This window comes from Cygnus atratus, chromosome 23 (assembly GCF_013377495.2).
Source record: "Cygnus atratus isolate AKBS03 ecotype Queensland, Australia chromosome 23, CAtr_DNAZoo_HiC_assembly, whole genome shotgun sequence".
Taxonomy (NCBI): domain Eukaryota; kingdom Metazoa; phylum Chordata; class Aves; order Anseriformes; family Anatidae; genus Cygnus; species Cygnus atratus.
Genome location: NC_066384.1, coordinates 4,490,788 through 4,518,187, shown reverse-complemented (window position 1 = coordinate 4,518,187; position 27,400 = coordinate 4,490,788). Strand labels below are relative to the sequence as shown.

General features: G+C 66.3%; 2 protein-coding genes across 2 annotated transcripts; both read left to right on the top strand.

Annotated features, from left to right (window-relative positions):
* The first annotated feature begins 1,441 nt into the window (after window positions 1–1,441).
* Window positions 1,442–18,120, top strand: ASAP3 (ArfGAP with SH3 domain, ankyrin repeat and PH domain 3). The gene is given in 27 exon segments (XM_035562378.1): window positions 1,442–1,567; window positions 5,282–5,354; window positions 5,679–5,824; window positions 7,633–7,707; window positions 7,970–8,019; window positions 8,278–8,404; window positions 10,076–10,161; window positions 10,881–10,956; window positions 11,053–11,139; window positions 12,001–12,110; window positions 12,620–12,689; window positions 13,283–13,291; window positions 13,293–13,371; window positions 13,697–13,745; window positions 13,890–14,077; window positions 14,173–14,306; window positions 14,778–14,872; window positions 15,078–15,258; window positions 15,385–15,470; window positions 15,593–15,708; window positions 15,825–15,892; window positions 16,000–16,107; window positions 16,252–16,495; window positions 16,593–16,899; window positions 17,319–17,454; window positions 17,659–17,781; window positions 18,023–18,120. Coding segments are annotated over 27 exon segments (3,024 nt in total). The 3' UTR covers window positions 18,098–18,120.
* A 1,803-nt stretch (window positions 18,121–19,923) lies between these two features.
* TCEA3 (transcription elongation factor A3) lies at window positions 19,924–26,320 on the top strand. Its single transcript, XM_050715255.1, has 12 exons — window positions 19,924–20,055; window positions 21,581–21,643; window positions 21,720–21,825; window positions 21,958–22,126; window positions 22,354–22,422; window positions 22,762–22,836; window positions 23,341–23,495; window positions 24,044–24,100; window positions 24,659–24,813; window positions 25,198–25,344; window positions 25,443–25,514; window positions 25,823–26,320. Exons 1-12 carry the CDS (start codon window positions 19,987–19,989, stop codon window positions 25,829–25,831), a joined length of 1,146 nt encoding a protein of 381 aa, XP_050571212.1. The 5' UTR covers window positions 19,924–19,986; the 3' UTR covers window positions 25,832–26,320.
* Window positions 26,321–27,400: the final 1,080 nt, after the last annotated feature.

Genomic DNA, 27,400 nt, shown 5'->3' with positions numbered 1-27,400 from the left:
TTGCAGGGGGCTGCAGGAGCAGCAGAAAGGAGCTGGGGGGGTGCAGGTGGGCAGGTTTGGGGGTCTTCGTGGTTTGGGGTGCTGGATTGGGCCTTTTGCCCAGCTCCGAGCCCCTCTCTGGGCAACCAGGAGGGAAGGGAGGAAAGAGGAGGGGGCTCTGCCACCCCCTGACCTGCCCCGGCTGGGGGCTGCTTGGTGCAGGGGTCCTGCAGAGCATCCTCGTGTCCTCTGCTGGGAAACCCAAAGGCCCTTTTTTTTTTTTTTTAATTATTAATTAATTTATTTATTGTCCTTGCAGCAAATCACCAGGAAAAGGGAACCCAAAATCCAGCTCCTCGGACCTGCATGGGCCTGGGCGAGGCAAGGGGCCGGCAGGACACGGAGCCCCCGTGCTGCCTCTCCACGGCAAAGCGGGGTGCTCCAGAAGTGGCTCCGTGTCCCTGCCACCCCCCTCCTCTTCTGCTTCTCCTTTCCTGTTGTTTGCCATCGGATTCTCCTTCCTCAGCCCCCCCCGGACACCCCTCCGTTTGTTATCCCCACTCCTCCTTCGCTCTCACTTCTTTTTTTGGGGACGTTTCCGAGCAGAGCCTCAGGGCAGCACCGGAGGCACGGAGCGGGGTGCGTGGGCTCTGCTCCTTGTGCACCGAGCCCCCCCCTCCAGGGCCAAGCAGGGCATGGGGACAGCCGAGTGCTTGGGGGGCGGGGGGTGGGGATTTAATCTGGATTTAATTTGGATTTAAGGTCGAGCCTTTGTGCACCCGAGCTGGCCTTTAGGGGCCACCTTGGGTGTCCCCACCTCCTGTCCCTGCCTGCCGCAGCCCCCGCGGTGCGGGCAGGACCCGCGCTGCCCTTCCCACCCCGTGCTTTGCCCCCATCTCGCGGGGCCTCTCCCCGCGTGGGGGGGGCTGCCGTGGGTCCCCCCCTCTCCGCTCCCAGCCTGACAGCGGGGGCGCGAGGCCGGAGGGGGGGGGGGGGCGGTGCACGGAGGGGTTCGGCACCCTGGGTCCCCGGTGCTGCGGACGGAGCCCCCCGCGCCCCGCTGGTGCCCCGGAACGGCCCCTGCTGGGGGGGGGAATGCCGAGGGGGGGGGCACCGGGGGCGCTTCGCCTTTAACGGGCGGGCGGGCGGCGCTGCCCACGTCACGGCGGCGGGGAGGGAGCGGGCGGGCAGAGGGAGAAACTCCCCGGTGCAGCCCCGCCGGCCTGCAGGGGATGGGGCGCTGAGCCGGGCCCCGGGAACCCCGGCACCCCCCGGCCCCCCCTGGCCCCCCCACCGGCCCCCCACGGCCCCGGGACGCTCAGCAGCTTCCTTGGTGCAGCCCCGGAGCGCTCCCCCCCCCCCGTGCGCTCCCCCGGTGCGCTCCCGGCTCAGCCCCCGGTGCCCCCCGTGCCCCCCCCCCTCCCCCCCCCCCCCCGGTGCCCCCCCCGGTGCCGCCCGCACCATGCCCGAGCAGATCAGCGTGGCCGAGTTCCTGGCCGTGACCGGCGAGGACCTGAGCTCCCCGGCTGCCGCCGCCTTCGCCTCCAAGATGCAGAAGTGCCGGGGGGCGGTGGGGGCTCTGGAGGAGGTGAGCGGGGCTGGGGGGAGGCTTGGGCTGCGCTTCCCCCTGGGGACACCCCCTGCGCCCCTATCCCGAGCCTCGGGCACCCTGTAGTGCTGGCCCCGCGGCGAGCGCCCGCCTCTTTTCCTTGGGTTTCTATTTACTGGGGTCCCCCCCCTCGCCCCGCTTTGCTCCGAGCCCCCCGGGGATGCCGGCCCCGCTCGGTGCGGGGTTTGTGTCACTCGCTGCAGCTCTCCCAGCTTTTCATTTTTCACTTCTGCCGAGGGCTCGGCCGCTGCCGTCGCCGATGGCTCGTGGGAAAGAGGAACCCGGAAAGTTTTTTGGGGGGCTGCTGTTTGTGCCGCCCGTCTCCGAGCGCCCGGGGATGTGGGGCCGGTCCCCCGGCGCTCGCCCTGAGCCGCTGCTTCGGGACCCTCCAGCCGGGGCGGCTGTTTCCATCCTCCGCCCCACCACGCATTTTCTTGGGGCCAAGGCCTGCAGAAATGGGCAAAACCTCGCCGTTCCAGCTGGTTTCGTTTCCAGCTCTGGGTGCTGCCCAGGGGCTGGCTCTGTCCCCAGGGCTGGGCTCAGCATCGGCTCCGTGGCTCAGGGCTACGAGCTGCTGCGCCCTGAGGGGTCGAGGTGTCCCTGGGGGGGCACCCGTCGCTATTAAAGCTGGGGTGGGATTTTTAGCCCCCCCAACAGTATTGATGGGGCTCGAGCAGGGGTGGCGGGGTGCACTTATCCCTCTCTCCCCACTCCTGCCTCCAATAGAGGCTGTTTCCAGCTGGTCCCGCGTCCTTTGCCAATTTCTCTTAGCGAAGGAATGGCTTTGAAAGGGAGCCAGAGCTCATGGGGCCGGTGCGGGCCCCCTCGGAGCCCCGGGGGCAGCGGGAAGGGAGCCCCCCGGGCTGGAAACCCAGCACCCGATGGTGCTGAGCATCCCAGGCCCCGCCAGCACGTGCTCACCCCTGGCTCTGGCTCTTTCTCTCGGCCGGGAGGGGGGAGGCAGCTCCAGGCAGGAGGAAGCGGCAGGAATTTCGTTTGGCCGCTCGGCTTCCCTGGGGAGGCTGCGATTTGGGGGAAGGGGGACGGGGATTTGGTGGTGGTGGGGGGGGGGGGGTCGCTTGGGAACGTTCCAGCGAGCGTGGCTGAGCGCCGGGACTTGTGACAGCGGCTGAGGTCTTCGGGGGAGAGGGGCCGGGGGGGCACGTGTCTGCCAGGGGGCTGCGGGGACCCTCGGGGGAGCCGAAAGGCAGCCAGGCCTTCGACACCCAGCGACCCAGCGGAGGGGAAGAGGGAAATCCAAACAAACCAGCCCCAGCCCCGCGCCGCCGGCTGATCCTAGACGGGGCGATAGCATCAGGCAAGGAAAATAAACAGCGGCTGCTTTGGGAGGGGGGACCCGGGGGGGGCTGGGGCTTTGTGTCACCGCCTGTCCCTGCCCCACATCCATGCTGGTGCTTTGGGAAGCCGGAGGGTGCTCAGCGCTGCTGGATGTGAGCCCAGGCTGCTGTCTGCTGCGAGGGGGCAGCGCGACCCCCCCCAGCACCCCAAAGCTGCACCGAAGCAGGGTGCTGAGGGCAGGAGGCTGTGGGACCACCGAGGTCCTCCCAGGTGTCCGAAGCTGCACCGTGCCTCAGTTTCCCTCCTGGGATTACAACGGGCTGTCCCCTCCCGGGGGTCTCGTGTGGCTTTGGGATGGTGGGGGCAGGAGCCACATCCCATGGGGGCTTTGGCTGAGAAATAAAAGCAGGATGAGGCACGGGGAGGGGACCCGAGGCCGGGTCTCTGGTGTGAGCAGAAGGGCCGCATCCTGCCCCCGGTGGTTCTGGGTGATTGAGAGGTGTCGGTGCGGGATGGCCGGGCAGAGGCTGCGGAGCTGGCGGCCGCATCCTGCGTTGCCCCATCGCAGAGTAAACACGGCGTCCTGCCCTGCTCTGCCCTTTGCACCCGGAGCGGCCGCATCCTGCCCCGGCGGCAGCGCTGCCTCCAGCCCCCGGCCCCATCGCCGCGCCTTCCCCGGGCGGCACAGCGAGGGGGGGGCCGAAGAATGGCCCCCATTGAGCAGGGCGAGGAGGAGTGCTCGGGGTCCCCAGGCGGCTGCAGTGCAGGTGCGGGTCCGTCCCTCCCGCCGTCCCCATAGGGAATCCCTTGTCACCACCACCGGCTGTGCCGATGTGACCCCTTCTCCGGGTTGTCCCCTGTCCCCTCTCCGTGCTGCCCCACCTCCAGCATCCTTCTGGGCCGCGCTCCTGGGGGGCTGCCCCATCCTGTGGCACCGGGGCAGCTGCGTCCCCTGGCTGTGCGGTGCCTGCGCGCATCCAGAGCATCCCACGCTGCCTCAGTTTCCCCTTCCCGAGGCTGTGCCTGGCCGGTTTGCCCGCCCAGGGCTGCTCTTGGGCAGCACCAAGGCCTCCCTGGGGCAAAGTCATGCGTGGGGGCTCACGGCATCATCTGCTGCGTCCCCCCCCCGAGGCAGGAGGAGCCTCTGCCCCGCAGCACAACTCCAGAGAGCTTGGGGCACTGGATTTAGGGCACAGAGGGGCATGGGAGGCTTCGGGGCACCCCAGCATCCTCCTCCTTGGTGAGAGACTCCCAAGGAGAGGGAGGGGTTGGCTTCTGCCCCCCCCCACTGCCTCGTCCCAGCCAAAGCTGCTGGGCAGCACCTCATCCAAGGAGGGGCCTTGAGGAGAGAGGCGCCGGAGCCGGGCTGACCCCGCTGTCAGGAAATGGGCCTTGACATCAGCCCGAAAACCTTCGCTGGGAGAGCGAGAGAGAGCGAGAGAGAGCCTCTTTATTGTAATTCCTCGGCGGTTTCATCCCTCGCCCTGCTCGCCGTTCACGCCCTCCAAATATTTCCAGCCTGTTATCATGCCTCTGGTACCTGCAGCGCAGCCAAGGCGGCCTTAACCCTTTCCTGCTGTGCGCGGCTCCGGCTGCCTGGGCAGGGTTGGGGTTGGGGTTGGGGTCAGGTTTGGGGATGGGGTTGGAGTTGGGGCTGGGTGCTGTTTGCCCCCAAGCTCGGCGCATGTTGGCTGTGAGGGCGCCGTGCCCGTGGCGAGGGACAGAGCGGGGACAGGGCTGCGGCTGCGTGCGGGACGGCGTTGGGGTATGGGGCTGGGGGCTGCGACCGAGACCCCGCACGGGTCAAGATTTTGCAGAAAGCCAAGTCCCTCGGGGTGAGATTTGTCGTTTCGGTCCCTGCTGGGCATCGGCAGGATGCAGGTTTTGGTTTTGGCTCTGCCGTGCGCGGAGCTGGGGACCTTCGTGTGCCTCTGGTGCTGTGCCCATCCCATGGGGACATGTGCTGGCGCGGCTGGGCCAGCCTGGCGCATCTGTGCTGCGTCACGGGGTTGCCTTCCTCCTCTCCCTGCTTGAAACAACCCCTGGGGGAGCCACGGAGGCATTTTCGCAGCTGCTGGGAGCTGCTTGCTTCCAAACAGACGCTGCCCGAAAACCTGTCACCCTGCGCTACCGCCTTGCTCCAACGTCACCTCCCCGGGGCGATCGGGACCGTGGGGACCGTGGGGCTGGCACGGGACCAGCCGGGCACCGCGGCTGCGGCATCCCCAGCACCGATCCTGCACGGGGCCGGGTGCTTCCAGCTCCTGTCCCTGGGAGCTTGGCTGCTGCCCCGCACATCTGTGTGGCAGAGCAGGCGCCCGGCCAAGGAGCCCTGTGTGGCCAGCGGGGCAGGGGGGGGAGCGCTGACAGGGTTTTGTTCCTTTGCTTTCGCAGAGCCTGGACGGGGACCAAGCCGTGCTCCAGAGAATAAGGAAATATGTGAAAGCCATTCACGTCTCCGGGCTCAGTAAGTCGGGCTTCGAGAGATGTTGGGCGTCCCCGGGCTGCCACGGTCACATCCTCCCCCAGTGCCATCCGCGGGTGGTGGCCCTTGGGGACACGGGTGCTCGGAACGTGCTGGGGTGCCGGAAGCTGGCCGAAAAAGGGGTAAAGATGTAAATCGAGAGCTTTGGGGGGGTTGTATAAGGAGCATCGCTGGTGTCCTGCTCCGCTCCAAAGGGACAGGGACGTGGGTGCGGGTGGTACCCGCGATGGGACCTCCTGGGGAAGGGGGTCCCGCAGGGCCACCCCGCCGCCGTCCCCGCCTCACCGCTGTTGTCCCCCTGCGCAGCCCACGTGGATAACGAGGAGCAGTACAGCGAGGCCCTGGAGAACTTCGGCAACAACCACCTCTCCCAGAACAACCACGAGCTCTCCACCGGCTTCCTCAACCTGGCCGTCTTCACCCGCGAGGTCACCGCGCTCTTCAAGAACCTGGTGAGCCGCCGACCCCGCGGGGAGCAACCTCAGCCTGCTTCCCCCGTCCTGCTGGGGCCAAGCTGGGGAGAATCTGCACCAGGCGTCTGGATTTGGGGCAGAGACCCAGCACAGCTGCCCTCCACCGCAGCAGGAGGTCCCAGATCCCACCCCAGACTCGGGGATGCTCGCGGGCCACCCGATACCCCCTCCGCTGGATTTTCCAGCTCCCTCCCAGCTCTGCTGGGGACACCGACGCTGCGATTTGCCGTGCGGTTGGGGCTGCTGGTTTTGTTTTTTTTTTTTCCCCTTTCTTCCTTTTTTTTTTTTTTTTTTCACATCTCTGATCTCGCTTGCCAAGAAGTAAATCAAAGCCACGCTGAGCGCGCAGCGGGGCCGTGGGGAGCCGCAGCCGCGCGGGAGGCAGCAGAGGCGGCTGGAGCCATCCCCGCCGTGGGAGGGGGGGGCCACGGCTCTTCTCGGGGTCTCTTTTCTCCAAACGCATCTTCTTGCTTTGATTTGTCGAGGCTGGAAGGGTTTGATAGCCTGGGGGGAGAGCTGGGCTCCTGGGGTGTGCTGGGCTTTGTGCTGGGTGGGATCTGGAGGGAGCTGGGGCTGTGCAGCAAAGCCTTGGGGCATCCCCCGCTGGCTTCTCGCTGCCCTCCGGTCCCTTTTGAAGCCCACCCCTAAAAAAAGGGGCATTTGTACCCTCTGGCTCTGCTTAAGGAGCAGACTCCTTGCTGCTGCCCTTCCCCCAGCAGGAATTTCAGATTTCATATCCTCCTCTCCCAGTTACCCCAGCCCGGGCCTCCCCACTCCTCTCCTCCCCATCGCGGCCATCCCGGCCCGGCCAGAGCCCCGTGCTCGGGGGCTCCGTGGGGAAAACGTGGCGGGGAAGGAGCCGAACCGGTTCCCTGGGCGAGGGCAGTGCCCGCGCTGCGCCTCCCCTGTGCCACGTGCTGCAGGCGTGGGAACGGCCGCCCGCAGCCGCCCCTGCTCCAAACCCTCCCCGGGAGCTGCTCTGCAGCGGGATCCCGGCGCCGCACGCACGGCGGAAGGATGGGGCGCCCCGTTTCCCAGCCTTTGGGGCCGGTTCCTGCCCCGGGGCTGGGTTTCTCCCCCTGTGATGTCGGGGAGCAAAACCCCTCTAGAGCCTTTGAAAGGAATTCTAGGTTTTTGCAGCATCACAGTTTCCTCTCCGATGCAAAAGGACGCGGTGTGCGCCCAGCATCGCACCGAGCCCCGGTCCGTGCCCAGCTGGGATCACCCTACAAGGGTGCTGGAGCTGCTCCAACAGCCCCACATTGGGTGCTGCCCCGTGGGGACCCCAGGGTTTGGGGTCAGACGGAGAGGCACCGGGATGGGAGCAGGCTCCCGCGTCCCCTCTGCGTGCCGCAGTGCTTTTGGGGACACCCCCGGTCCCCCAGCCCAGGGAGGGGACGCTTTGGGAAGCCCTCCTGGACCTCAGGAGGTCCCGGCCCGGTGGCACTGCCGGCTGCCCGCCGGGTGTCTGCGCCGTGCCGCAGGGAGGACGGGGCCGGGGCTGGGGCGGCGATGGGGGGGAGCAGCTCCAGTTCTGGCAGCCGCGGCGCTGATGTGGTTTGTGGGAAGGGCCCCGTGTCAGACATCTTGCAGCCAGCTCCAGCAAGCCCCAGCCTGCCCCTGCCTGCAGCCGGCCCCGTTTCCAGCCTCTTTAACCCTTACTGGGGCAGCGATTTTACTGGGGGGAGCCCCCAGTGCTGGAAAGGATGCGGAGCTCCTGCTTCCCGGCCTGCCCCGATGCGGGGATGCCCCTGGGGTAACCCCATCCCCGTCTCTGCCCTTTCCAGGTGCAGAACCTGAACAACATCGTCTCCTTCCCCCTGGACAGCCTGCTGAAGGGGCAGCTGAAGGACGGCCGCCTGGTGAGTCCCCAGCCCTGGCTCCTCGGCTGCAGGTCCCCTGTATGGGGACAAAACGCAGCCCTGGGGACACGGCTCGCGGCACGGAGCAAGAGGCAGAGACGCAGCGGCGACGTCCCCGCAGTATGGGGAGCAGGGCAGGGCGCTGGCACAGCGATGCAAAGCAAAGCCCTCACTTTTGGGACGCTGCTTTGGTGCCACCGGGTCTGTGCCCGTCCCTTCGCCTCCCCTAACGGCTGCCGTCCCCTCTCTCCTCTCGCTGCAGGACTCCAAGAAGCAGATCGAAAAGGCCTGGAAGGATTACGAGACCAAAGTGTAAGCGACCCCATGCCCGGAGCAAAATCCCCCTAATCCCCCGGCGCACAGAGGTGTTTTGTGCAGGGCTGCAGCCAGGCTCTGGGCCAGCCTTGGGGAGGCTTCCCCTGGTCCATCCCAGCGCAGCCCCCTGCCCCATCCCACCCCCTCTGCCACCTCTGCAGCTCCCTGGGGTCCCCCTCTTGGGCAGGGCCATCCCCGAGGTCCCCCCCACCTCGGGCAGGGCTGTCCCCGAGCTGTCCCCGTGCCGTCCCGCAGGGGGAAGATGGAGAAGGAGAAGGAGCGCGCCCGCCTGGCGGGGGTCATCCAGGCGGAACCGTCCGCGGCGGAGCTGGCCGAGGACATGCAGAAGGAGCGGCGCCTCTTCCAGCTCCACATGTGCGAGGTGGGGGCTGCGCTGGGGGGCTCGGGGCCCTTCGGGGTCGGGGGGACGCAGGGGACCGCTGTGGCCAGAGCTGTGCAGGGTGCTCAGTCCCCATCCCCACCACCAGAGCAGTCCCGGTGGGTGCAGCGCAGGGCACTCGTCTGTCCCCGTCCCTGTGTGTCCCCGTGGGGTCCTGGCTCGGGGGACCTCCCATCCCCCCCGTGGGGCTGTGTCTGCTCCCTGCAGGATGCGGGTGCAGGTGGGATACCCTGCAGGGAGCACCGGGGCATTGCACCCACGTCCTCCGGGTCCTGATCCTACACCTCCTCTGCCAAACCAGGGGCTGGCATTTGGGGCAAAAGGCGATCCTTTTGGATGAAACCCCTGAAAGATGCAGTTTGGCTTTGCAGTTTTGCCCTACTGGCAAAAACAGAGAGGCTCTCCAGGTCCCCAAGCACACAGGGGGGCACAAGCAAAGGACACAGACCTGGTGCCAGCCCCCCCAGCCCCCCATCCCGGGCTCTCCCCAGTCCCCTCCCCTGTCCCCGGGCTCCTGGGGGAGCAAAGGGCAGGGTGTGCGGGGAGGAGGCAGCGCCGCAGCGGGGTCGGGGCTGCTGGCTGGGGCTGGGCCAGATGAGTCAGTGCTTTGAATAGCAGCACTGTTAAATAAATAACAGCGCATGGAAACGCGGCCGGCCGGGAGGGGCTGCTTCCAGCAGCGCCTGCGCGCGGGTGCCCGCCTGGAATCGGGGCGCTGGGGGCTGGCACGCTCGTGCATGTGTGTGCACGCTCGTGTGCACGCGGTGTTTGCTGCTTTCTGGGGTGGGGACGCGATGGGTTTCCACCCCAGGGGTGCTCTGCGGGGCACAGCTCCTCGCTGGGGAGTTCCCGTGGGTGGGTGGGCGCAGCGGGACCCCCACCAGGGGTCTCGGCAGGACAGTCCCCTGTCACCACCACCTCAGGGCATCGTTGGCAGGGCAGCGAAGCCCCCACAAAGCCCCCTTCACCCCTCCCCGTGTGCCACCTCGGCCACATTGGGAGCTGCCCCCCTCCATCCTGCTCCCCTACCCTTGGCGGCCCCCCAGCAGAGGAGACGTGGGGTCCCCTGGGGGCTCCAGCACGCCCCGGGGCTGTTGGGCTGTGGAAAGCCCCTGCAGCTGGAAGTTGGCCGCCTTCCCCTCCGCTCGCCTCCCAAAACACGTCGGGGGGAGGCAGGGAGGGAGGAGGCCAGCCTCCAGCTGCGCGGGGCTGAGGCTGAGCTCGCCCAGGGGAGGCTCCAGGCACCTCTCTTTGCATGGGGCTTGCCTGACCCAGGGGTCTGGGTCTTTTTCTTTCCGCCTGCAGGTGAGGGACAGGTTTGATGTACAAAATCATTCAGGTTTTTTTTTATTTTTTTTCCTCAAGCTGACTTGGGTTCGGGTTATTTATTAACTCCAGAAGTAATAAGCAGCGGGAGAAGCGTGCCCGGCTGGAAACCCTGGAGGCCTGCCTTGGCCCTTGAACTTTGCAGGGCTTGGAGCACCTCCAGCTCCAGGTTTTCTGAGGGTGGTCCCCGGCGAGCTGACTTCACACCCGACATCGTGGCTTCTTGAAACCGAGCCAGCGTCACAACCCTCCGGCCCACGCGGGGAAGGGGGGGCAAGGACCGGTCCTCATCCCCGCCGCCTAACCGGCTGCCTTCTCCCCCCCCAGTACCTGCTGAAAGCCAGCGAGAGTCAGATGAAGCAAGGGCCGGATTTCCTGCAGAGCCTCATCAAGTTTTTCCATGCCCAGCACAAGTAGGTGCCCGTCCCCGGGCTCGACTGTCACCTCCAGGAGCGCTCGGTGGGGGGTTTTGGGGACACCTCGCTCCCTGTCCTGGGGGCTGAGCGACCCCACAGAGCTCCTGGGGAAGGTGCTGGGCAGGGCCCGACGCTGTCCGGTCGGGATTGTTGGCTCCAGGAGATGCAAACGTGTCCGTAAGGGCTGGGGGAAGGGGCTTGGCCGGGGATGTAGCCGATGATTTGGTTTCTGGATGGATTTCCAGGGATGAGTTCAGCCGAGCAGCTCTGCCGGTAGCCTTGGAGCTCGTAGCGGGGGTGTTCGGGGCAGGGGGAACATCCCCCTCCTTCCCTCGCACCCCTCTGGCTCTCGAGTGGGGAAACTGAGGCAGGGAGGGAGCAGTGGCACTGGCCACGGGCGTGCTGTCAGCCAGGGAAGGGACCCAAAGGGGCCAGGATCTGGCCTCAGCCCCGGTGAGATCAGCTTGCATCGAGCAAGAGGCCAACCCTGTGTCCCAAACACCTGAAATATTTGGGGTACCCGGACCCCACGGGCTGGACGTGGGCTTTGCAGCATCCCTCCACGTCCCAGCAGCGAGGGAGCTGCAGAGCAAGAGCAGCTTCCCCAGGGTGGGGGGGTGCTGCTGCTGCTTCCCCCTGCCACGCTTTCTCTAAATAAGCTCTTTTTTTCCCCGTTTTCCCCATTTGCATCTTAATGGCGTGAAATCAATGCCCAGTTTCTTCCAAGACGGCTGGAAGGCTGCCCAGAACCTCTACCCCTTCATCGAGAAGCTCGCCGTGTCCCTCCACGCGGTGAGTCCCCCAGCACCCCCCACGCTGCCCTGTGGACGTGTTCCTCGGGCTGTCCCCCCCCGCCCAGGACACCTGCGGTCCCTGCTCCTTTTCCAGCTCCACCAGGCGCAGGAGGAGGAGGTGAAGCAGCTGACGCAGACCCGCGATTCCCTCCGCAGCATCCTGCAGCTGGACAGCAAGGAGGTGAGAGCAGGTGGTGGGGCGGGAGGGTGCTGGGCGCTGGGTGCTGAGCAGAGGGAGGTGTCCTTGGCTGGGGGACGGGGGGCAGCGGGGAAAGGGGGGCTGGGGAGGAGATCTATAGGGAGGAGGAGATCTACAGGGAGATGGACCTCCATGGGAGAAGGACGTCCATGGAGGAGATCTATAGGGAGGAGAACATCAGTGGGAGGAGATCTGTAGGGTGGAGGGCATCCGTGGGAGGAAATCTACAGAGATGAGGACATCCGTGGGAGGAGATCCATAGGGTGGAGGACATCAATGAGAGGAGATCTGTAGGGAGGAGGACATCCATTGGAGGAGATCTATAGTGTGGAGGGCATCAATGAAAGGAGATCTACAGGGAGGAGGACTTCCATGCCAGGAGATCTCTAGGGTGGAAGACATCCATGGAGGAGACCTACAGGGATGAGGAGATCTATAGGGTGGAGGACATCAATGAGAGGAGATCTGTAGGGAGGAGGACATCAATGGGAGGACATCTACAGGGAGGAGGACATCTGTGGGAGGAGATCTGTAGGGCGGAGGGCATCAGTGAGAAGAGGACGTCCATGGGAGATCTATAGGGAGGAAGACATCCGTGGGAGGAGATCTATAGGGTGGAGGAGGACATCTGTGGGAGCAGAGCAGGAGGGATGCTTGGAGGACATTCATGGGGAGGATATCCATAGGGACATCCATGGGAGCAGAGCAGGAGGGATGCTCAAAGGGGACGAAGGTCTCTGACTCCATAGCGAGGTCCTCCAGGGGGCTCGGCCACTTCTGCCCCTCTCACATTGCTTTCTAAATGCTTTTTTTTTTTTTTTTTTCTTTTCCTGGTGAGCTCAGGAAAACCTGAGCAGGAAGAACTCTGGCAGTGGCTACAGCATCCACCAGCACCAAGGGAACAAGCAGTACGGGACGGAGAAGTCGGGATTCCTGTACAAGAAGAGCGACGGGTGAGAGCGTCCGAGGGGGGACACCTTTGGGTGAGGGTTTGGGTCCATTACACAGACCGTTGGGTGCTGTTGGTCCCGTCTGGTCTTAAGGAGGTCTAAAGGCTTGGAGAATGCCATTTTCTCCTGGCTGGAGGAGCCCTGGAGGTGGTGGTCGGGATGGGTGGGTGTCCGGCTGCAGGTGGGGAAGGAAGGAGGAGGTTTGGAGGTGGCGCAGGGGACCCCTGTAATGGGTTGGTGTTATCATCGTGATGGGTTGGTGTCCCCTGGGCACGGGGACGGAAATCATCCTGCTGGGATGGGTTAGGGGGGAAAATAATGCTCTTATAGCCCCAAGGGGGTCTCCACCCCTGTGCTCGGCAACTTGTGGGAAGCACGACCCTAGATCCGAAAGCCATGGAGCCTCTCCGGGGGGTGCTGGGGGCAGGTTGGGGTGGGTGGATGTGGTCAGGGATGCGCCGTGGGTCCTTGCCCCTCCTGCTTGGCTCCTCACCCCTCCTGCTCTGGCTCAGGATCCGCAAAGTATGGCAGAAGAGGAAGTGCGGCGTGAAGTACGGCTGCCTGACCATCTCCCACAGCACGGTGAGGGCGGCGGGGGGGGACGGGACCTTCAGCCCCGTGGTCACCCCGAGGTGCTACGTGGGGTGCTGCCGGCACGTACCGCCCGGCGCAGACCCCGCAGCGGTGCCTGGCGGCGCGCTGTGTGCCCCAAACTGCAGAGCCCAGTTTGTGCCATCCCCTGCTGGGTGCTGCCCCAAAAACCACCCAGCTCCATGTCTCCTGTCCTTTGGGAATGTGACCTCGGCTGTAGGGCCTTTCCCCGAGCATCCCACCCGCACCCCGGCAGCAAAGCAAGCCGCCAGCTTGGGGTTGTCATAGCGGGGGGTCCCTCGCCCCCCGCGTTTGCTGTGTGCCGGTGGGATGGGGGTTTTAGTGGGGACAGTGGGGGTTTTAGGGGGGGGGTGAGGCTGCAGAGGAGGCCAAAGGGACCCGGAGTCATTTTGGGGAGGGTGTGCTGCCATCTGGGGGCAGAGGCTGCAAAGTGCAGCCCCGATCCCAGCCCTGTTCTGCAAAGGGAACACGCAGGGGGTTGGAGAGGTGCTGAGCCCCTGCGTGGCCCCAAAGCGATCCTCTGGGGACCTCCTCTAACCCCCCTCCATCCCCCCACCCTGCAGATAAACCGCCCCCCCCGTCAAGCTGAACCTGCTGACGTGCCAAGTGCGGCCCCACGCCGAGGAGAAGAAGTGCTTCGACCTGGTGACGCGTGAGTGCCTCGCGGGTCCGGTTGTGGGTCCCCGGGGACAGACGCCGGGTGGGTATCCCAGGGTGTGAGGGGTGCACGTGATTTTTTTTTTTACGGAGGAAGGACAAAGCCCTGCAAGGTGCTGGCTGCCTCGAGCTCCAGACAGCAAGAGGTGGCAGCAGGGTGTCGGAAGAACGATGCGCGGTGATTTGTTGAGAGCAGCCCTTAGCAGTAGCTCCAGCCCCTTCCTGCAACCTTGTGCAACCTGATCCTAAATGCCCCGTTCCAGCCCCTTTCTGCAATCTTATGCGTTCCTAAAAGCTCACCTTTGTCCCCGTCCCTGCAGACAACAGGACGTACCACTTCCAAGCCGAGGACGAGCAGGAGTGCGTCGTGTAAGTGCCGGGGCCGTCCCCACCCCACGCGAGCGTGCAAAGCACCCCAGGGCTTAAATCCCCCGTGGCTGCACCCCTCGCCCCGCGCGGTGCCGGCCCCGGTGCGTCCCCGCGAGGCCGCCCGGCTCTGCTCCCCCTGCCCAGGTGGGTCTCGGTGCTGCAGAACAGCAAGGACGAAGCCCTGAGCAATGCCTTCAAGGGCGAGCCCAACGGCGGGGCAGCCTCGGCGGGCGGCGCGGCGGACGGCGGCGTGCAGGAGCTCACCAAGCTGGTCATCGGCGAGGTGAAGAACATGCCGGGAAATAAGCAGTGCTGCGACTGCGGGGCCCCCGGTAGGTTGGGGATCTGGGGTGCGGGATGCAGCGGGATGGAAGCAGTGAGGGGCCGGGAGGTGATGCTGAGCCCCCCACCCCGCCGTGCCCTGCAGACCCCACGTGGCTCTCCACCAACCTGGGCATCCTGACGTGCATCGAGTGCTCCGGCATCCACCGGGAGCTGGGTGTGCATTACTCCCGCATCCAGTCCCTCACCCTGGACGTCCTCAGCACCTCCGAGCTGCTGGTAAGCGGCTCCCTGAACCTGGGGGTCTGGCATCCACCGGGAAACACCCTCTGCTTGGGGGCTCGGGGGCTCCCAAACCTCCTGGGTGTGGGTTTCAACCCTCCTCCTCCTCCTCCTCCTCCCTCCTGGTCTGCACTCTCACCAGCTGGCCTCGGTTTCCCCAGCTGCACTTTGCAGCCCCCAGTGTGGTGCTCCAGGGATGCGGGGGAGGCTCTGGGAAGTGATTGCTAATGGGGGGGAAGATGCTGGCAGCCCCCCAGGACCTGCTCCCTGCTCTAACAAACTGAGAGAAAGGCTCATCCCTGGGGGAGACGGTGGATGGCAAGATCCTGGCTGGATCTGGTGGATTCCCCTCTCCATCCCGCCATGATGGGGATGGGACATCCCAGGGCAAGCACGGCCAGGATTTTGGGGAGGGTGGGTGGCCCCTCTCTGCCCAGGGCTCGTCTCCCCCTGCCCCTCTCGCCACAGCTGGCCGTCAGCGTCGGGAACACCCGCTTCAATGAGATCATGGAGGCCACGCTGCCCACGCAGGACTGCCCTAAACCCTCGGCCGGCAGCGATATGTGAGTCCGGCACTGCTGGGGGGGCACGGAGCAGGCTGGGGTGGGGGGCTCTGTGTCCCCATTGTCCCCAGCCTGAGGACTGGGGGCTCCCAGTGTCATCGCCAGGACATGGGGACCTGCACCTCTCGCAGAGCTTCCCCCCCAAATACGACTTTGGGAGGGGGGCGAGGTGCGGGGATGCCCGCTGATGCCTCCCGCCCCGCAGGAGCGCGCGCAAGGAGTACATCGTGGCCAAGTACATGGAGCGGCGCTACGTGCAGCGGGGCGGCCGCGACGAGCCCCACCGCCTCTGGGACGCCATCCGCACCCGCGACCTGCTGGCGCTGCTGCAGGCCTTCGCCGAAGGGCACGATTTGGCCAAGCCCCTGGCGAGCCCCGAGGGCCAGGTGAGCCCCACGCCAGCAGCGTTCGTGGCTCGTCCCCGTCTCCGGGAGCCCCTGCGAGGGATTCGCTCAGCCTCCGAGCTGCGGAGGGTCCCCGGGCTCAGCTATCCTCTCCCACCCTCCCGGCAGGACGCGGGCGAGCTGGCGCTGCACATGGCCGTGCGCTACGCCGACAGGTCGTCCCTGCCGCTGGTGGACTTCATCATCCAGAACGGGTGCGTCCAGCGGGGCTCCCATCACCCGTGGTGTCCCGGTGATGTCCCCGAGGTGCCAGCGCATCCCCGCGAGGATGGGGAGCGATGCTCGCACGCTCTGGAGCTGTCCCGGCTCTGCGCAGGGGGACGCTGGACCGGGTGACGCAGGACGGGAACACGGCTCTGCACTACGGCGCGCTCTACAACCAACCCAACTGCCTCAAGCTGCTCCTGAAAGGCAAAGCTGCCTTCACCACGGGTACGGGGCCGGGATATAGGGCTTGGGGGGGGATGGACGGACTTGGGGCCAAGCCTTTTGCTCGGGGCTGTCCCCCTGGAGCAGCCTGGATCTGTCCCCTTCCATCCCTCGTGCAGTGAACGCGGCCGGCGAGACGGCGCTGGACGTGGCGAGGAGGCTGAAGCACACCGAGTGCGAGGAGCTGGTAGGTGGGGTGGGGGCGGACCAGGGGGATGGGGAGGGGGCTGATGCTGGGGTGGGGGGCACCTGGGACCTGTCCGCCCCCCCCGCTGACACCCGCCTGTCACCCAGCTGGAGCAGGCGCAGGCGGGGAAGCTCTCCCTGCAGGTACACGTGGACTACGACTGGGAGCCCCCCCAGGAGTACACCTACGACAGCGAGGACGAGCTGGAGGAGAAGGTGCCCGCCAGACGGTGGCAAGGGTTGGGGGGGGGACAGGGACAGACCCTGCGTCCCCATCAACGGGACGGGGCAGGGGGCAGAAGGGGGCTGCAGGTGGTGGGGGAGCCCCCGGCAGCTCCGGGTCCGGGTCTCTGCCCCCAGGTGAGCCCCCTCCAGCGCTCCTTCAAGGGCTCCTCGCCGTTGGCCACCAGCCCCCCCGCCGCCTGCCCCCAGGGCCGCTGGAGCTGCATGGGCATGGACATCACCAACAAGACCTACGAGACCATCCTGGTGCCCTCGCGACCCGCGCCCCGCCGGGCGCACAGCGAGGAGATGCCCCCGCCGCTGCCCCTCAAAAACCCCACGCGGGGCGGCCCCCGCCCCAAACCCGGCCCCAGCCCCACGGGTGAGTCGGGCGGGGGGCCACGCGCCGCGGGATGCTCGCCGTGACACATCCCCGGGCCACCAGCCTCAGTGTCCCCATTGTGTGTCCCCCCCACCAGAGCGCCCCGAGCTCCACCGGCAGGCGTCGGAGCCGCACTTCTCGGGGCTGGCGGAGGCCCCCCCCGCGCCACGCAGCCTCTCCTCTTCCTCCTCCTCCTCCTCCTCCGTGGGGGCCCTGGACGGTGCGGCCGTGTCCCCCCCGGCCACCGGTACCCGCAGCCCCCCGGAGGCGCGGCGGGCGGCGTACTGGGAGACCCGCTCGGAAACAGAGAGCGGGGCCGTGCGGAGGGGGCCGGAGCTGAGTCCCCCCCCTGTGCAGCCCCCGCCGGGAGGCCTGGCCCCCGATGTCACCCCCGTCAAGTTCAGGTAGGGGTCCCCCAAAATTCAGGGGAGGCATTGGGGGGGGGGGAGGTGGTTGTGTGGTGCTGGTGGGAGGAATCCCAAATTGTCCCTGGGGGTGTCGGAGCAAAGGGGTCCCCTCCCCACTGCCAGCCTGGGCCCCCCCAGGGCTTGGGGACAGAGGAGGGGACAGGGGCAGCGTGGGAAGGGGGGCGGCTGTCCCTAGAGGTGACACGGGTCCTGTAGGGGGGACACCGATACCGGGACCCACTGGAAGTTATGACATTTTATTTTTTTTTCCCCCCATTTTGGGATTTGGGTGGGCTGTGGGTGGCACCCTGCTCCCTTGGGTCCCACGGGGGAACCCGATGGCACCGGGACCTCATGGGGAGGGGGACGGGGGAGCGGGGGGGGGCTGACGCTGCCCCCCCCGCTGCCCCCGGTAGCTCGGAGAGCACCCGCTCGTACCGGCGCATCAGCGGCGTGGCCGGCAAAGCCGGCTCGGCCGCCCCCCCCCAGAGCCCCGAGGACCCCGCTCCGAGCAAGGTGCCCCCCGTGCCCATGCCCCGGCGATTCGCTCCGGTAGGTGGCACGATTTGGGGTGGGGGGGCTTGGACGGGGTGTGTGGGGGGGGAGCTTTGTGGGGACCCCTCCATCCCCAGGCGTCCCTGCAGCTCTTGCCCCAGGGGGGTGGATGGAGGTATTGGGGGGGGGGGGGTCACAACCCTTGGGGTGGATTTGGGGGGGTGGCTGCCCCCCCCCCAGCTGACTCCGTTCCTCACGCAGGCCAAGGGGAGGCAGAAGCGGGTGAAGGCGGTGGCTGACTGCAAGGGGGACAAGGCGCGGGAGCTGACCTTCTCCAAGGGCGAGGTGATCGTGGTGACGCGGGAGGAGGACGAGCAGAGCTGGGTGAGCCCCCCCGGGGCGCAGCCCCCTCCCTCACCCTCACTTCCCTGTCATCCTGAGCAGGCCGCTCATTTTGAGGGGCCACGGATGGGCACCCCCCGCCCCGTCTGTGCTGGCAATGGTCACCGTAGGCTGCCGGTGACAAGTCACAAGTGCTTGCTGCCATCGGTCCTCGCATTCCTCTCCCTCGCCACCCACCGTGGGACCCCCCCACACCCCCTGACACCCCTCTCTGCACCCCCAGGTCGGCTTCATCGAGGGCGACGGCTCCCGCACCGGAGTCTTCCCCGCCAGCTTCGTCCACCTCCTGCAAGACTGATTGCCCCCCCCCCCCGCTGCCCGTTTTGTCCCCGTCCCCTGGGGGCCGGGGGCGCACGGGGTGGGCTGGGAGCTGGAGCCGGACACCCCCTGGCCCCTCTGTGCCGTCGCCCCTTTCCACGGGGCACCGGGTCCTGCTGCCCGACCCCAGCCCCTGCTATGGGACCATGTGGCTGCTGCCCTCCCAGGGGACGTGGGGACCCCCGGGTTGGGACGCTCCCCCCCTGGATGGTGGCTTTGGAGAGCCGAAGGGCTGCCACCGCCCCTGCTGCCATCAGCTGCACCCTGCGAGGAGGTTTTGGTGCTTGCTCTGCTCTGGCTGCTCTCCGTCCTTTCGTGGGCTCTGCCCATCCCGGGGGCTTTCTCCTCCCCTGTCAGCGGGGATTTGGGGCTGGGGGTGGGGGGCGCGCTGGGTGCCCCCCACCCTCCTCTGCTGGGTGGGCGCAGAGCCCCTGTCCCCGTTCTCCAGGGGGGAGCTGCAATGCGCCACCTGGTTTTCTCCTCTACCACAACTGTGAAGCATTGGGGATTGGTAGGGAACAAAAAAGGGCTTTTTATTCATCATTTTTGGGGGTTTGGAGGGTCTGCGGCCACATCCTGCCCCCCCACCCCCCTGGGCTCTGAGAGCCCCCCCAGGGCAGCAGGGCTTGGAAATGCCTAAAAACTTCCCCAGCCTGGTACCACAGCTCCTTGGATGCCTGGGGTTGGCGCGGGCAGCACCGTGGAGCCGTGTCCCCGTGTCCCTCACCGGGTGGGTGCTGGTCACCGCCCGGCCCCGGGGGGCTCGGGGTCCTTCTGCAGCCGGCCCGGGGGGGGCCCCTGGGGCCATCCTGCAGCTGTGTTCTGGGACCAATGTTGCCCCGTGTCCGAGTCCCTTGGGAGCCGTCTGCCCCTGTGGTTTATCTTCGTCTGCGTCTTGTTGGTTGCATCTCAGAAAGTGGTCTGTTGTGTTTGTTTTTAATGTTCTCTCTTTCTAATTTCTAATAAAACCATCATTTTTTTGTAAGCATTGGGGTGCGTGCATGCAGGGCTCAGCCCCTTCCCCGGGGCTGGCAGTCCCCATCCCGGGTGGTGTGTCCTGGAGTTTCCTGGTCCCTGGGGTCCCCATCCCCTGCCCATCGGGGACACGGCAGGGTGGCAGCGGGTGGCCCTGTGCCGGCAGGGAGCGAGGGTGCAGCCAGCTCTCTCCCCAGCCTTGCATTCGGTCACGCAGGAGCATCCCAGCCTCCCCGCTGGGACGGATCCAGCCCGGTTCTGCTCCCAGCCGCTGGGGTCCCGGAAATGCCAGCACCACCACAGCGCCTTCAGCCCTGGCACAGCACCGGAACCACGTTCCCTGGGGGATCTTGCTGCCGCGGGACGCTGCTGGCATGGGGACGCTGCTGGCATCGCCTCCGGTCTGGGAAGAGCGCTCTGCATCGTGCAACGCTGGCGGCGTGTTGCGTCGAGCCTTTGGGCCCCGGGAAGCCCCAGCCCAGCCCCAAAGCCACGTCCCGGGGCTCTCCCACTGCCACCACCGGCCTCCAGCCCCATGGCGGTGGCTCCCCCGGCCCCGCGAGCCCCCCATGCGCTGGCACCGAAGGGCGCTGCGTCCCCCCGCCGTGCGCCTCCCCCTGCTCCTGCAATCTTTGTCCTGCTCCGCACTCCGGGCTATATTTAGCCCTCCCCCGTGCTATTTCGCCTGCCTGGCAGGAGTTTATAACTGGCCGGGACAGCCACACCTCCTTTCTGCTTTCCTCCCTTGCTTTCCTTCCTTCTCTTTTCCCCTTTTTCCCTCCCTGCTCCGCTCCAGCCCGGCCGCCGCTCCGTGCCCCTGCCCCTGCCCCATGCCCGCAGCACCGGGGGCTGCTCCCGCGGCTGCCCGAGCCCAGAACCCCGCGAGGAGCCAGCATGGGGCCCGCTGAGGAGCTGGTCCGGATCGCCAAGAAGTTGGATAAGATGGTGGCCAGGAAGAGCACGGTAAGGCAGGCTGGGGCGCGCGTGCAATATTTGCACACGTGTGCCATGTTTGCATGTGTGTGCCATATTTGCACACGAGTGATATTTGCACATGTGTAATATTTGCACACGTGCCATATTTGCATACATGTGCCATATTTGCATACGTGTGCAATATTTGCACGCGTGTGCAATATTTGTGTGTGCGTGCATTTGGGCAGCTCGGGGCAGGGAGAGGGAGGAAAGCCACGAAGCTCCCAGACGTGGGAGGAAGAAAAAGGGGGCCCAGAAATGGCCCCCCAGGAGGGGCTGAGAGGGTGTTGGGGTGCTGAGCTCCCGCAGGGCACCCCCAGGTGCTGCCTCTCCACCTTTGAGGAGTTGGAGCTGGCGCCCACGGCGGTTTTATGCTGGATTTGGGGCTCTCCCATGCCCCCTCGCTCAAGGCCGTGGGGACGTGGTGGTCTGGGGAGCTTTGGGGGGGGGGGGGGGGGGGGGGACCTGTCCCAGGCTGTGGCAATGTGGGACAGAGGACAAATGTGGTGACAGGTGCTTGGCCCCCGGCCCAGCCACGAGCACCCAAACAGGGCTGGGGCTGGCAGCCGGGGCTCAGCCCCATGCAAAGGAAGAAAATCCCTGGGAGGGTGGGAAGAGCCCTCCCCCGAGCCCAGCCCTGCCTTTTGCACGAGCGCGTGCAAACATGCACAGGGAGGGGAGGGGGCTGAGCCACAGCACACCCAGGGGTTGGGGAGGGGGCTTTGGTGCCGGGGGAGCCAGGATCCGGCCCTGCCTCCCTTTGTGCCAGCTGAGGGCCCATCCTGGCCAGCCGGTTACGCGGGGGCAAGCAGAGGCGAGCCCAGCCCCTAAAGTTAATATTTGACCGTTTCTGCCGGACTTTGCCCCGGCGAGGTGCAGGCTTCCCAGGTGCTGCCGTACCCCCCGACCCAGTGGCTTTTTGGGACCCCGGATTGCAACTGCTCAGCCTCGGCAGCTCGCTCTGCTCCGCTCCCTGCTGGGAATAGCCCCAGGGCTGAAGGGACTGATCCTGCCCGGCCTCGGGCTGTCGTTGTGGCTCCCAAGCCCTCCTGATTTATGCCACTTCAGGAAGGGGGACAGAGCCGGGTCACAGCACAGGGATGTCCCCTGCACCCAGCAGGCTTGGAGCCCTGGCCACCACGAGTGGCACAACCCCTCCGTGGGTCCCTGCACCCTCGTCTCTGTTCCTGCGGCTCTAAAAATACCGGGGAGGAAAACGATCCCGCGTGGAGCCATGCCGGGGATATATTTAGCCCTACAAGCACCATGCACCCGAGGGCCAGGCTGCGAACCCGGTGACGTGTGCCCCCCCCCCCCCAGCGCCTCGGGGATGCTCAGGTGTCCCCAGCCCTTCCTGTTGGAGTGGGATTTTTTTACGAGCACATCCCTGCTGGTGGCTGCGTGGCCCCGACCGCCTGCCCCATCCCCTCTGGGGACCCTGCGGGTGTCCCCACGGGGTGGTCCCCAGGGGACGCAGCTCCTCGAGGGCTCTCGTGGCCTCTCCCCGCTCTAGGAAGGGGCGCTGGATCTGCTCAAGTCTCTCACCGGCTACACCATGACCATCCAGCTGCTGCAGGTGAGGGGGACTGCGCCGGGGAGGGGTCCCGGGGGGCATGGGGGTCGGTGACGGCCCCGCTAACGCCTGTCCCCAGACCACGCGCATCGGGGTGGCGGTCAACTCGGTGCGCAAGCACTGCTCGGACGAAGAGGTGGTGGCCTCGGCCAAGATCCTCATCAAGAACTGGAAGCGGCTGCTGGGTGAGAGGGGCAAAATCCTCCCCAAAACCTCCCCAAAACCTCCCCCAAATCTCCCTGGGCTGTCCCGGTGTCCCCAGCCCCGATGTCTCAGGTGTCCCCGGGCTGTGCCCGTGACCCGGCTGCTTCCCGCAGAGACCCCTGCTGCCCCGAAGAAGGAGAAGGACGCCGATGGGGAGAAGGAGAAGAAAGAGAAGGAGAAGAGGCTGGATTTTCCCAGCTGTCCCAACGAAGGGGCGAACCCACACCCGGCCAAACACCCCAAGAACCCGGCCGAGAAGCACAGGGAGAAGCACAAGGAGCGGTACGGGGCCAGCGGGGGGGGCGCCACCCGAGGCACCAGCGGGGCCAGGGCCAGCTCCCCCTCCTGCTCCATCCCTATGGGCTTGGTTTCTCCAGGATGGAGCCCCCCTGCCAGGCGGCACCGCTGGAGAACCAGCCTTTTCCCCTTCCCCACAAGCTTATTACCCAGACAAAGGCTGTCCCGAGGGTAAAACCAGCCCCAAACCAGCCCCCTCTCTCTTTCTGCAGGAAGCCCAGCAACCCCGGCTCCCACCCAGCCCCCCTGAAGGGCCACCCCCCCGACTCCAACCCGCAGAGGTACCCACGGTCCTGCCCGCGCTGCTCAGGGCTCTGCGGGGCACCACAAGGCTTTGTGGGGCTGCGGGGGGGGGGGGGATTTGCTGGGAAAGGGGGGTGCTGGGAGCTGAGAGCATCCCTCCCTTCCCTTGTGCTCCTGCCCTGAAGGGAGTCCAGCAGCGGCCGGAGCCCCTCTGCGTCCTCAAAGAAGTCATCCCTGGATGGCAAGAAAGAGAGGTGGGGGTCCTGGGCTGGGGGGGGGGGAGGGGGGGAGAGGACCCCGGCCCCTCTTCGGGCTGCGGATGGGGCTCAGGACCCACCACCTGGTCCCCATCCACCGAGCCGTGGCTGCTCCCGCAGGAGGGACTCTGCTGACTCGAGGTCCTCAGCCGTCTCCTCCTCTTCCTCCCTGCAGAAGAGACCCTCGGGGGAGAGGTAAGGAGGAACAACCCCCCCCCCCGGGGGGGGGGTGGGGGGCTCTGCATAGCCAGGAGAAGTGCAAAGGCCCCCTGGGGAAGGGCACGGATGTGGGGACACAGCGCTGGCAGTGGTGCCCGTGCCCACCTAGTGGTCAAGGTCCCTGTCCTGGCACTGCTGAGGGGACCTGGACCTGGGGGGGGGGGGAGCTGGCTCGGGGGTGGGGGGACAGCCCCATTTTGGGGATGCTCCGACCATGGGACACGCAGCCAGGGTGGGACGAGAGGGCTGCGAGCCTGATCCTGCCCCATCCCTGGTGTCCCCCCTGCTGTCCCCCCCACCCCGTGCCCCCTCCAGGAGAGCCTCTGTGGGTGCCAGCCCCTCGCCCGCCCCCGCCACCCCCCGGAGGAGCTCCAGCGACAGCAAGGAGGACAGGTAGGAGCCAGCCACCACCCCCCCGGGGCTGGCACATCCCCACGGGACCCCAGCACCTACCTGTGTGCCCCCCCCCAACCCCTGCAGAGCCAACAGCAGCAAGGCCAAGGCGGAGACGCCACGGACCCCCAGCAGCCCCCCCTTCTCGCCCAGCGTCTGCCTCCTGCCCCCCTGCTACCTGACGGGGGACTCGGTCCGGGACAAGTGCATCGAGATGCTGACGGCCGCCCTCCGCATGGACGGTGAGCAACAGGGGGGGGGACACAAAAGGGGGGGGCTGGGGAGGGCCGCATCCTGCTCCTCTGGGCAAGCAGGCAGCTCTACGCCCAGCTCTGTGGCAAAACGGGGAGGGGAAACCCACCAAATCTGCACTGAGCCCCAGCCTAAGCAACCCAAAAAGTTATTTGGAGGGGCAGCAGGGACCCCCCCATCTCCATCCCTAAAGTACTTGGCCAAGCTGGGCTGGTTCTCCTATGGGACAGCCGCAGCGGGAGCAACCCTACAATAATAAACGGGGCTCTGAGGCCTGGGGGCACCCGGGCAGCAAATTCACCCCCGACTGGCAGATAAACCCCGGCTGTGGCTCAAAACCCAGCGTTCAGCCCCAAAAGGAGGTTGGTGGGGTCTTTGACGGGGGATTTGGATGTGGGCGTTGTAAAAGGTTTAATTGTGGGTTTAAGTTGGGGGAAAACGACTTGTTTTTAGAGAGGGGGTGCCTTGGGCGAGCGAGCCGAGGTTTTGGCCGCTTTGGCTGGCTCCCGGCCACCCCCTGCCTGGCCTTGCCCCGCAGATGACTACAAGGAGTTCGGCGTCAACTGCGAGAGGATGGCATCGGAGATCGAAGACCATATCCTTTGGGGGTTGGGGGTCCTGCTGCGGGGTCCTGGGGGGCAGGGACAGGGACAGAGGGTGGTGGGGACAAGGACAGAGGGTGGCGGGGACAGAGGGTGGCAGGGATGGGGACAGGGACACTGGGTGTCCCTGCTCGCTGCCTGCAGAGGGAGCCCCGAACCCGCACAAAAGGCTGGTGCTGAGCAGCCCCAGCTGATGCTGAGCAGCTCCAGCCAGGAGCACCCCAGGGGCAGGAGCTTTGATATGGGGGTGCTGTGCCCCCCCCCCCAGCCCCCTGCTCGGGGACCTGCCTCCCTCCGGGGGGGCAATGGAGCATTCCCTTCCCAAACCCAATCCTGGGTCTTTGTGGAGCCTGCTGGGGGTGCCCGTGTTTCCATCCAGCCCTGGTCCAGCACCATGCCCGGGCTGTGCCACGCTGGCAGGGCCAGGGCCACCTCCAAGTCCCCCCCAGCTCAGAGCTTTGGGGTCTCCCCTCCGGCCAGGACCATCCCCGGAGACGATTCCCCCCGGAGGGGGGGGCAGACGATGCTGAGGTTTCCTTGACGGGCCCCACATATCTTCCAGGAGCTGAAGAGCACGGACATGAAGTACCGCAACCGGGTGCGGAGCAGGATCAGCAACCTGAAGGACCCCAAGAACCCCAACCTGCGGAGGAACGTGCTGTGCGGGGCCATCCTGCCCAGCCTCATCGCACGCATGACCGCCGAGGTGCGCAGCGGGGCGAGGGGACCACGGCCCCTCCTGGAGGCTGCCTCGGTGCCCGAGGGCCAGCAGGGTCCTGGTTTGGTGGTGCAGGTCCCATTACACAGCACAAAAAAAACCCTTGTCCTGCTCCCTGGACCCTGGTCCCTGCTCCTCCTGCCCCACGGGGGTCCCCAGATCAGGTCCTAGGAGCCCCCATAGGGACACAGCTCCCTGGAGGCAGGGCTGAGGACGGGGGACTTGTTCCTCTGGATGGGTTCAAGCCCAGCGAGCAGGATCAGCCCCCTGCAGGGACGGGGCGGGTGATGGACCACGGTGGTCTGCACCCGGGGCTGTGCCGGCTCGGCTGGCAGCCCCCTGGGAGGCCCTGATGTGCCCCCCCTGTGGCAGGAGATGGCCAGCGACGAGCTGAAGGAGCTGCGCAACGCCATGACCCAGGAGGCCATCCGCGAGCACCAGATGGCCAAGACGGGCGGCACCGTCACCGACCTCTTCCAATGCGGCAAGTGCAAGAAGAAGAACTGCACCTACAACCAGGTGAGCCCCCCCTCCTGAGCACCCAGGGGACCCCAGCTCGTAGTCTGGCGGGGGACACCATCAGCATCCTCTGAGCTGGCCGCCCGCTCCCTCCCCAGGTGCAGACGCGCAGCGCCGACGAGCCCATGACGACATTCGTGCTGTGCAACGAGTGTGGGAACCGCTGGAAGGTTTGTACGAGGTGGGGAGGGGGGGCTCTGGGTCCCCCTGGCCCTCCCCTGTCCCATCCCTGGGACACGTGTCCCCTGCAGCATCCCTGCCCATGCCCCCGCCACCCCGAGCCCTCCATGGTGGGCGCTGGTGTGGTGCCACCGCCCGGTGCTCCAGCACACTGGGTGCTGCAGGACCCATCCAGCACCCACACCCCATGGGGAGCAGGCTGATCCCAAGCCAGGGGGTGTCAGAGCCCCCCAAAACTGCCCAGAGTGGGGGATGCCTGTGGGGTGCCCCCACCCCATGCTCGGTTTCTCTTTTGCAGTTCTGCTGACGGCGCCCGGCGGGGCTGGAGGGGACACGGCACGGAGGGGATATGGTGACAGCACGTGGGAGGGTGGCAGCAGCCCCCCTGTTCCACAGCACTGGGATCCCACAAGTGTCCCGGCATCGGGCAGGTTTGCTGTGGAAGATCCCGGTGAATTCCAGCCCTTTGTACTGGGAGCCCACTGGGAGTGCAGACACGTCCAGCGAGAAGACTGGTCCGAACTGGGCTGCAGAGGGAAGGGCTGGGGGCAGCCTGGGCTCGCATGCCTGGGGGGCAGGAGGGACGCTGCCCCATGGATGTGGGGCTGGGAAAGGGCCAGGTTTCACCCCCAAACCCCCCCTTTCCCTCCCCTAACTGCAGGTGGCAGGGCGTGGGGGGAGATGGGGTCGGTCACGGTGGTGCCCGGGTGCCAGTGGGATGTCACCGCATCCCCTCGCTCTGTGCCACACGGGGTGGCCGGCCGGCGTCCCCAGGGAAGAGGAAGGGACAGGGGCAGAGGAGTGGGAAGAAAACCTCCAGCTACAGCAATAAAGGCGTGAACTGTCTTTGCAGCAAGGGCTGCTTTCTGGAGGGGGCTCGGTGCCTGTGCTTCAGTTTCCCCCAAAGGCGGCTCCCCCGGGGCCAGAGCGGTGCGGAGGAGGTGATGCAGGATTTGGCTCCGTGTTAGGTTTGTGCTGCCAGGACTGGGGGTCCCCATGGGTGATTGGGGTGGGGAACGCTTCCCCAGAGGTGTTTTGGTGCATTGGTGGCAGGGGCGGAGGGGCTGGAGCTGCCTCAGGTGTGGACGGAGCCATTTGTGCCCCCGGCTGCCTGCAAGGCTCCCTGCACCCAGCGCCCTCAGCACCACACCATCTGACCACCAAAAACAATGGAAAAACAACTGGTAATTTTTACATCTCAGCCTGAGGCGTGAATTTTCCCCCAGGCAGAGCTTGAGGCAGCTTGCACCCAGATTTGGGTGCTAACACCCCCGTTTCTGGGGTCCTGGTAGCCCCGGGAAGGGTAAGCCAGCTCCAGCCCCCTGGGAAAACACCTCGGGCTTTGGCACTCATTAGCATGCTGAAATCATTAATAAGCCTCTGAGGCAATTAGTTACACTTGCAAAGTGTGGCTGCAATTAAGGCACACGGAGGATTGTGGTGGGCAAATAAAACATCAGCGGGACGGTGCGGCGACCGGCGCAGGGAGCACCGGGGCCACTTCGGGTGGAAACGGATTTGGATTTGGGGGGCAAACGGATTTGGATTTGGGGAAACGGGGGATTTGGCCCCATTTTTTTTGCAGTCCAGGATTTACGCTCCCCTAAGATGGCCGCAAAGACAAGGCTCGTGCTGAGCTGGGGGATGTCGTGGTGCCGTTCGCTCCTGGCTGGATCCTTCGGGCCAGATCCGTCCCCGTGCCTCCCGGCACTTTACCTCTGGGCATTGCTTCAGCTCCAGAGGTGGCTGAGCAATACCAGAGGAAGCCTGGCCCCAAATTAATTTCCAAGACGCTAACGGAGCCCTGGCACTCACCGGCGTCCGTCTGTCCCGCAGAGATGTGACCATGTGTCTCAGCAGCGCCTGGAGGGGGGGG